This window comes from Clytia hemisphaerica, unplaced genomic scaffold, assembly GCF_902728285.1.
Source record: "Clytia hemisphaerica strain Z4C2 unplaced genomic scaffold, Clytia hemisphaerica genome assembly, whole genome shotgun sequence".
NCBI classification, from domain to species: Eukaryota; Metazoa; Cnidaria; class Hydrozoa; order Leptothecata; family Clytiidae; genus Clytia; species Clytia hemisphaerica.
This window is the reverse complement of record NW_027104500.1, coordinates 27,852-36,970: the sequence shown is the minus strand read 5'-3', so window position 1 is coordinate 36,970 and position 9,119 is coordinate 27,852. Positions and strand designations below refer to the sequence as shown.

The 9,119-nt window shown below is 33.2% G+C and overlaps 2 protein-coding genes across 2 annotated transcripts; both read left to right on the top strand.

Annotated features, from left to right (window-relative positions):
- The first annotated feature begins 382 nt into the window (after positions 1–382).
- Positions 383–1,641, top strand: LOC136821787 (HAUS augmin-like complex subunit 7). Its single transcript, XM_067078000.1, has one exon. The coding sequence runs from the start codon at positions 486–488 to the stop codon at positions 1,581–1,583; it is 1,098 nt and encodes a 365-aa protein (XP_066934101.1). The 5' UTR covers positions 383–485; the 3' UTR covers positions 1,584–1,641.
- Positions 1,642–2,771: 1,130 nt separating this feature from the next.
- LOC136821762 (transmembrane protein 198-like) lies at positions 2,772–3,323 on the top strand. Its single transcript, XM_067077976.1, has one exon. It carries the CDS (start codon positions 2,772–2,774, stop codon positions 3,321–3,323), a length of 552 nt encoding a protein of 183 aa, XP_066934077.1.
- Positions 3,324–9,119: the final 5,796 nt, after the last annotated feature.

Genomic DNA, 9,119 nt, shown 5'->3' with positions numbered 1-9,119 from the left:
CATAATTTTTTAATGATAATGACATATTGATGTGAATTTTACAACACCGCTGGTACAATATAATTTATCCCCTTTTAGTATAGCTCTAACACTTCATAATGTATAAAATTTACAGCATATTTGGACTTTGTACCCAATGCTGCATGCAAGCACTCAAGCTAAAGTTAAGGATGGTGCTTGTATATGTGGTGCTTGTATTATGTGGATATGATATTTTCTTGGAAACTTTCTTATGCAGTCTTGTTCTGTAAAATATTACAAATTACAAAGTTTTTGATAAAATAAAAATTTAGATAAATTTATAGATATTTTCACATTTTATGGGAAAATGTTTGACATTTTATTTTTTTGCGGGGAGGATAACTGTCATTACTATTTATGGACTAAATAATTGACCATTTTGGGTTTTTTCAAGGAGTTTTTGTTGTTTTTATAAAGTCTTAGACATTTCTCTTTCAGTTCCTTAGATATACTTAAAACAGTTGATGCAAACATTTTTACAAGCATTTTCTTGTATTATGCCGTCAAAACATTCATACAAGCTACAAAATATACAAAATCGACTAGAGAAGTTATGCTGCCCTTTCATTGAAGAGGGAGGTGAACAATGGATGGCTGAGCTTCTTTTACATCCAAGTGAAACAAGGCTGAAATTGCTTACATGGGCGTTATGCAATTTCGATAGTGATTTTGACGAGGTCATTTCCAAATCACTACCTGTAATCAATAGTCGGATTGATTCTAGGCAACAGCGTATTTTGTTTGTTCTAAATCTGCTCAACCTTTGTAAGATTGATGACATTGAGATTGTCAAAGGAACAGCATCACATAAAAAGCAGTTAGCATTTTGGGACAACTTGATTGATTTGGTGTATACTTCTCAGACTGGACACAATTATTTATCAGATATCCAAACCAAAGAACAATCATCTGAAGAAACATCATATTACCTGAAGCCTGCTCAAGCTCCTTCATTGTTTGAATCTTTCCAGTCTTCATGTACGTTTATGGATACTCTTATTCGTGAAAACAAAACAAAATCTCTCTTCTCAACAGAAATTCATTTGTTTTCACCTGACTTAGAAAGTCGAATCAATAATGAAATGAAAGTACAGGAAACACCTAGTATTGACCTACTGACTGATACTGCTGTAAAAATATCTGAAGACATTGCAATCACTATAAAACAGATTGAAGGCTCTCTAGCTAAGTTTGCACCTTTTGATCTTGATCAAAACATTGTCGAAAATTATTGTCGCAAAGTTGATCTATCATTGAAAACGTTCTCGCAAATGATTGATAGCTTTTTGCATTGCCACACACATGATATCGAGGTATGGTGTCGTAAGGAACACCCAAATGTTAGTGAATTAGGTCATGCTGTCCATTCCACCAATAACATGCTTACAGGACCAACAAAATTGCATAAATCGTTGACCCAACTCAATAATACAATGTCAAAATTGTCACAATCTCTGGTTGGAGACACTCAAGAGTTGCAATCAAAACACTCTGTTGATCTTGCCCATCTGACTGACACAGTCAATGTTTTACAAGCCTCTATGAATCGGTTACAAAGATAACTTTTTAAATTTTTATTTATCCTCTTTTTTGTCAATGTAAATATTTATTTATACCTAATCGTTGATTTAATTAAAGTTGTGTTTTCAAGTTTTCCAGATAGGACTAAATAAAAATTGTGTACATTTTTGCCTTCATTTCTTTTTTCTCCTTTTGATTCGTGCAGTAGCTTTTGGATGAATTAACTTTAACCTATTCTTCTGTTTTAATTATTATGGAATACCAAATTACATTTTCATTTTATTTTCATTTTTTAGACTTAGTATACCAAATACTCAAATGACTAGAAAATGTTACAATCAAACAAGCTAGTATTTGTTGTACTAATGCTTAGCAATGTACTTCACGTACAAACACAAAACTACAATGAAAACTATAATGAACCAATCAAGGAAAGCCCATTAAATTTTGATATTGATTCTAAGAAGAATGCACCTCTACCTACTTGTGAATTTTCTTATGATTATGACTTGGCACGTGGTATCTTGTCAGCTGTATGCTTTGTCATGGCAGCCTTCATCCTTGTTTTTGGTAAGTCTAGACCATGTTCACACGGTATTTTTCTTTCACTCTGAAACAAAATGAAGCCATTCTATTGGCTGAATTGAATTTTTCCATCAATTCTAACCTATAAAATGGCTTCATTTCGTTTCGAAGTAAAAGAATAATTGAATTAATTGTCTTAATCGTTAAGACTATTTGAAAAGCTTAAAAATAGTGAAATAAAATAGTAAAATAGTGGACCATTGCTGGATTTTTTTAAGAAACTTACTTTGAATTTGATTTTCCATTCCACAAATTTTTAAATTCAGATCAGATTTAGCTATATTGAAAGTTATGGCCAAAATTATAACCCCCTGTTTTGCTACTTATACACAATATATTTCAAATTTATGATTAGCAGCCAGCTTCAGTATTTCACTGAAAAAACCCTAGGCTTACTTGACTGTTCTTTACTTAAAATTTTCCTTACCTGTTCTCACAGATTTCAATTTTTTTAAAGCTTAATTCCTCTGATGGACGCAATGTTATCATATAATTGAAGAAATTTTTACATTTTCCATGTTTTTAGGCTACAAAAGAAGACGTATATCATTCTGTTTGACTGGTTGACCAGTACTTCTATCCTGGCGTACATGGTTCTGGTTGTTGAATCAAGGTTCTCATTGATGATTAACATATTAATATCAATGTCCATTGGTTTATTTGTCAGTCTTTTTACCACCACCTTATTGTATTGTGGTTTGTTTATTACTGGGTTATTTGCTGGATTCGTCAATGGTTTTGTCTTTTTGATGATCTATACTACATTCAAACCGATTGATTCTGTGGCTCTGGGCTGCTTGATTGTTGCTGTATTTGGTTTAGGACAAGTGTTCATTACAATGTGGTGGAAACACCGTATGCATATCTTGTCATCCTGTATCTTTGCTGCCGGTGTTATGATGTGTTCCTTGGATTACTTCGTTGAAGGCTTCTTCATACTGGAGTATATGGAAATGAAAATTTTCTATAACCGTGTTGCAGAGTTGTGTTGGTGGTCTTATCTGGTGTTAGCATTATTTGCTTTATTCCTTGTGATCGGGTTATTGGTGCAATGCTTATGGAGTGGTAAAGAGAAACAAAAGGAGCCGTACACTTTTGTTTATTTGACCAGGAGACGTGGGCAATCCAGGAATCGCCAGAGCTATGTCAATCCATATGGTCATGATGAGCATAATTATTTGATTAATAATTCATAAAGAACCTTTGGTTAGTGTGGGTAGTTTTGAATTGATGGAGAAAGTACCATGTTCTGGTCCAGGCTGGTGTTAAGGTTTTTAATTTAAGGCTTTTGGTCACAATAGATTTGTTTGAGATTTGCCAGGGATTAAATTAACAAAAACGATTTTGCTGTTTTAAATTACAAGGTTTCTAGGAGAAATATTAAGGTTGCTGTTTATATTTTAAGTGACCATCACCAGCCAACCACTCAGCTCACTTTATTGAATTTTAAAAGACTTTATTTAACGCATTTATCTCTGGTTTGTCTGCATGGTTGCTTCGATAATATGCTGCAAAAAGCTGCAGAAAGCTTTTTGTTATAGAAAAGCCTAAGTTGTCTCTATTGTATTATAATTTGTATTTATTTACATTGTTTTTCTATTTAGTTGGTGTTTGGATTTTATTCTTAATATTTTTTAGTATTTTAAACTTTTCGTTTTCTAACTTTCTAATTTTTATGTATTTTTATTTCAGAAAAACAAGGGAAATGATGTTTTAAACTAGTTAGCTAGCAAATTGATTCGTTTGCCATTGGTCCTAAGAGCTTACTATTCTAATTTTAAAAATTATTTTACATTTCTTCATTGTCATCTTATATGAGGAGTGACTTAATACTATTAATGGACATGTTTTCTCTAATGTTACCAAGACTTTAAATTCCTGTAGTTTCATTGAGATCTTTCAAATTTTTCTTTAACTTATTTTAAGAATTGTGTTTTTACTTTATGTTTTCAAGGAGCAAGTATGTGCATGTGGATAATTGAGTAACTGGATAAAATAACAGCAAGGAAAATATTATAAAAATGTATAAAAATGTAATTCCTTTTTTTAAAAGCAGCATTTTTCTCTTTATATTGTTATTAGTGCTTAGTTAGTCTTTTGTTTCATCTGTCTTCTGTATATTAAGTTTTACGTTGATTAATTGACGTAATTTTTGTGGATTCTGACCATTTCGGCGAAAAATAGTCTTCGTGACAAACTTTTAGAATCAGATTTTTGTCAAAACCACTAGGAGAATTTGTGAGTTTTTTTCCACGTTAGAATTGTAAATCTTTGACTTTTGAAAAAATGTAACGCCCCCCCCCCCTAAAGTATTTTTTAAATCTTATTGAATCTTTGGAGAGAGAAAAGCAAGTCATATTACTTCTGAACAAATTTATTGTGTTTAGATTTGTATTGTCAAGTCCACCTATTGCAATCAATAAGAGTGCCTGTTTCTATTTTATATATAAACTTTTTTTGATTTCTTTAAAAACCTTATTATTCTGTAAATTAGTCACAATTTAAAATAGAAAATACTATTAATCTACCCCAAAGTCGTATATCATCCATATTTTTTCTAGTGCCAACTACATACAATATCCTATAGAATAATATGATGGTCTTTCTCGGAGTGTCTTTATATTGGCCAACCCCCAAATCAAACCCCCTTGGCTAATTTTTTAGTACCCCTCAGATTTTCTCTATTTTTCTATGTTCTTATCCCTTTATTTCTTCGCATATCCTAAAACTCTTGATAAAACATCAAAGAAAATTTTCTGTTTTTCTAAGTTTGGGTGCTTTTCTATTGGCAAGTTTTCCACCTCTCCTTATATGGTTACACGTCCTCTTATGGTTAATTAATTTGTCTGGGGTCGTGATTTTCAGAGATAAGCTGGAGTTTTTATAAGGTACTTCACTAATTGGTCATTTAAAGCAAAAGAGATGACGCGTTCTTTAGAAAAAGTAACAAAATTGTTTTTATCAATCAAATCAAATAAGAGCTTGTAAAAACTTCAACTTGTCCCGATTTTCAGGCTAATATAAAACTTAGTTGAGTGAACTCATTTCAAAAATGAGCATCTTCTTTAAAGCCATTTCTGAGGTCTGAGGCTTAGATTGTTCTTTATGTGTTTTAATGTTTTGACCACGATTAGGCCTTTCTATTTATATCCATACAGGGGGGGGGGGTGGACGAACATTTCAAGGGCGTAATTTGAGAAGAACTCCCAGGGGGTCTGAAGGAGTATTTTTTCATTTTTCCAGGGGGGTAAACGACTGATTTTAGTTCGTTAACTGTCACGTTTAAGGTATAAATAATATTTTTAGGATTTCTTTGCAAATTTTGCCATTTTTTAGGGGGTATTAACATATTTTCAAGTTATTTTTTTGACTTGAAAAGGTCAGTCCACGCCCTTGTATGGATTTTTAACGAAACAGCCCATTGAGCATGTATTGACAATTTTCTGTAATCATCAGAAATAGTCTAGAAGATGATTGGATGAAACTCTACCAGGAAATCTTGTCTTGATTATAATGCACTGTCATCAACTATTTTTATTTTTAGATGCTCAAAGTAAAAAAAGTATACATAATACAAAATGATCAATGTTTCTCAAGGAATCTGCTGATCAATATGTTGTGGTTCAATATGGTTTGTTTACGGATAGGTATTTATAAAGCTATTAATTTTGTAACAAATATGCCTCGTTGGTCTCGATAATTTGGATTTTCATGGAAGAGCTATCACCACATTTGTCATATTATCAACATGACGTGCCAGGGCCGAAGCCACCGGGGCCAGTGGGGCCATCCCTCCCACTTTTTTACAAAGTAAAGATTTTTGGTTGCGCCTCTTTAGACTCTATACATGGCCTGTTAACTTTCAATTTCATGGCGTGGGCCCTGCATGCGTCTACTTAGCCTATCTTTTTGACCCATTTTGAAAAGGAAAAGATTTCTAAATTGCATCATTCATTCTCTTCGCAGAGTTATGATCACCTCACTATGAAATCGATTGGTATCCAAGAAGAATGAGTGGCTTATTAAACTGTATGTCGGCAAGCGGTCACGCTGGTATGATTTTTTTCTACTACTGTTTAGAATTGGGCTTATCCTGGAGATTCATGCTATGATTTCTACTCTTTATATTTTTTGGCGAAATGAATAGCATGGTTTGGACTATGAGTTTGAATTTCCCCTCCAAATATCAGTTGATAACTAACACAACTAATTAAATTTTGTTATTCTTTCACTGGTCTCACTTTTTAGAAAAAAAAAGCACTTTCCTAAAGTTTTTTTTTATCCTTAGCGAGGACGGTACTAGATTCAAAATTTCAAAAATTTGCCTCACAGTTTCGAACCCGGCCTGTATAATCAGGTTATAAAAAAAACAGGACGAATTTTCTATCTAAATTGGGCTCTGCTCATTTAGAAATAAAACATGGTTTTCCTTAATAAGTTGTACCCTGTCCACGGTAGCTGATGGTTAGACGTCAATGAAATACATGTTTTCTTTTATAAGCAAGTGTATGCCCCTTGGTCAGGCTTGAGTATGCTTAAGCTTTCAGCAAATGCAGGCATAGATGCTTATTATATGCTTAAGAATTATTATGCTTTTGATTCACCCAAACAAATTTTTCATAGAATCTCAGAAATTTTGTTAACATTCAAATTCAAATAGCTTTTAAATTTTTGGAGCAGTGGAATTTCACTAGTCGTGGAATGTCTTTTTTACTTGTTACTTGGCCACTTCTAAACCTTTTTGAACAGAAAAAGATTAGCCACATGAAAAATAATTCAGGCTGGCGTATATGCTTATGTTAGGTTTGGGAAATCTGCAAATATGAGCCTTTATATGCTCATGAGTGTTATGCTTATAAAAAAATGTATGATTGTGCTTTAAAAATCTACCAATAAGATGAATCAGTCAAACGTCAACTTCGGAGAGATTTCAAATTGATTTGATGTCACCTCTCTAACTTCTTTGGAAGATGCCCTGAAGCAGCGAATCTATGTATCGGAGGATATCGAGGGCGACGGTAAGTGAAGTTGACGCAAAACAAACTCGATAGTTGATGTTGGATTACTTGTCAACTTCCCTTTATACCGTTTTTTTAGATTTATCTCGAATATATTGGTTGTGTTGTATCTGAACGAAAACATGAGAATGTGTGACGTCACCATTGAGTCTAAATAAATTAATCAATTTAAAATTTAAAGAATTTAGTTTTTAAATTGCTGAAGAATCGATTTTCGAGAATAGTTAAAAGATATTGACCGTGACGTCACAAACAAATCAGAAAAAGGGAAATTTTTAAATAGATATGGCCTCGTGTTCCCCTTTTTTTAAATCTGTGTGAATTTCAGCAAACGGCACATTTTTCTAAACGTTTGTTTCAAGTCGCGCGCGTCTTGAAGTTTAAACAAAGTCTTCTTTGATAAAGTTATGTTTGTTATTTTAATGTTTTCACTGTTTTGCAGTGATTGTTTAAAATTCAATATTTTAAAAATAAATCAAGATCTGAAATCTGCTTTTCCTAAAAAAGGAGCCCTTCGTAGGCAAATTGGAATAGTGACTAAAAATCAATATTATTAATATTAAAAAAGTTAAGTTCGTCCCACCAAATCCCGGGGGGGGGGGGGCAGTGGGTTTACCAACTGACGGTTTGTGCGGTGAAAAAATTGGCTTTTAGAATCGCACCCTTACAGTGCAGAAAAAAATCGGTGAAATTCATACCCTTACAGTGCATTTTTTCAAATTTTAAACTCTTTTAGAGCAAAAAAATTCAACATTTTCGAGCAAAAATTTGCAATTTTTCCCAGATTTGCTGAAATTTCCACCCTTACAGTGCATTTATCAAAAGTCCACCCTTACAGTGCATTTCTGCTATTTTGAAAAACATACCCTTAACCGCCGCACATACCCGTCGGTCAATTTGCCTGACTGCCCCCCCCCCCGGGCACCAAATGCTTGAGACTTTACACAGTTATCATCCATCATAAAATGAACTAAAATATCCCTATAAAAACCCTGGCATGGTTACATATTACGCGGTATATTAATCTTTATCCTAGTACTAATGCTTATTCTTATTCTTCCCTGGAAATACCAGTACACATTTTCCTTTCTTATCTGATATAGACCTTTTCATAAATCACATCAACCCTTACCTCATTTTCGAAATATTGCTACGGTAATTGATTCCTAGAGGAGTTCAAGTCTTAAGTAGTTATCGATATGCCTCAGCTTCGGTTTCAACAGCCCTTGGGAAGCTTCGGTTCGACTCAACGATCCCCGGAGACGAAGGCTGAGGTTCAGACCTTCCGCTGTAAAATATTAGACGTGGTCTGGCAAAATTCTGTAATCTAAACCTTCCAAATGTTTGTTACTCCGATCTTCAGAACTTAAGCGTATCGGAAAAAATATCTAGATTTGATACCAGATGATTTCAATTCCTGTAAATTGTCGAATTATTTTAAAGGTTATTGTCAGAGTTCTGTGTATAGTAATACCACAGAACACTTCGGAACGCAAAAGGGTCTTCGATCAGATTTAGGCTCTCCTATAATTGTGATTTGACAAAACAGTCGAACAATAGTTTTGAAACGAACTTTTTATTGATCTTCTTCGCTATTTATTCAAGGCGGTGCTCAACGAAAAAAGAAAATACATATGACTTGTTTTAATCGTACAGGGAACAGTTTAATCCGAAGCCCCTTGCATTTTGCATCATATTTCAACATTTTAACACGTACTTATAATATATAATACAAGGACTCTCAAAAACATTGCATCATTTATTTTATGGACGATTTGTTATGAAGGACTATTTTTTCTTAGTTTTAAAGTTTGACTCTTTCGTCAGTTAATTTAACTATTGGTATCGATTTCGGTGTGAAAAGTTTAATCGATGTTTAGAGTACTACTGTACATGTTTTTTTATAAGAACAAACTATATAAGAACATAAGGTTTCGATGGCCAAAATCTTAAGAACAAGTTAAGAATATAATA

Coding starts and splice junctions, on each gene's coding strand:
- LOC136821787 (XM_067078000.1), top strand. CDS start 486: ATGCAAACATTTTTACAAGCATTTTCTTGTATTATGCCGTCAAAACAT.
- LOC136821762 (XM_067077976.1), top strand. CDS start 2,772: ATGTCCATTGGTTTATTTGTCAGTCTTTTTACCACCACCTTATTGTAT.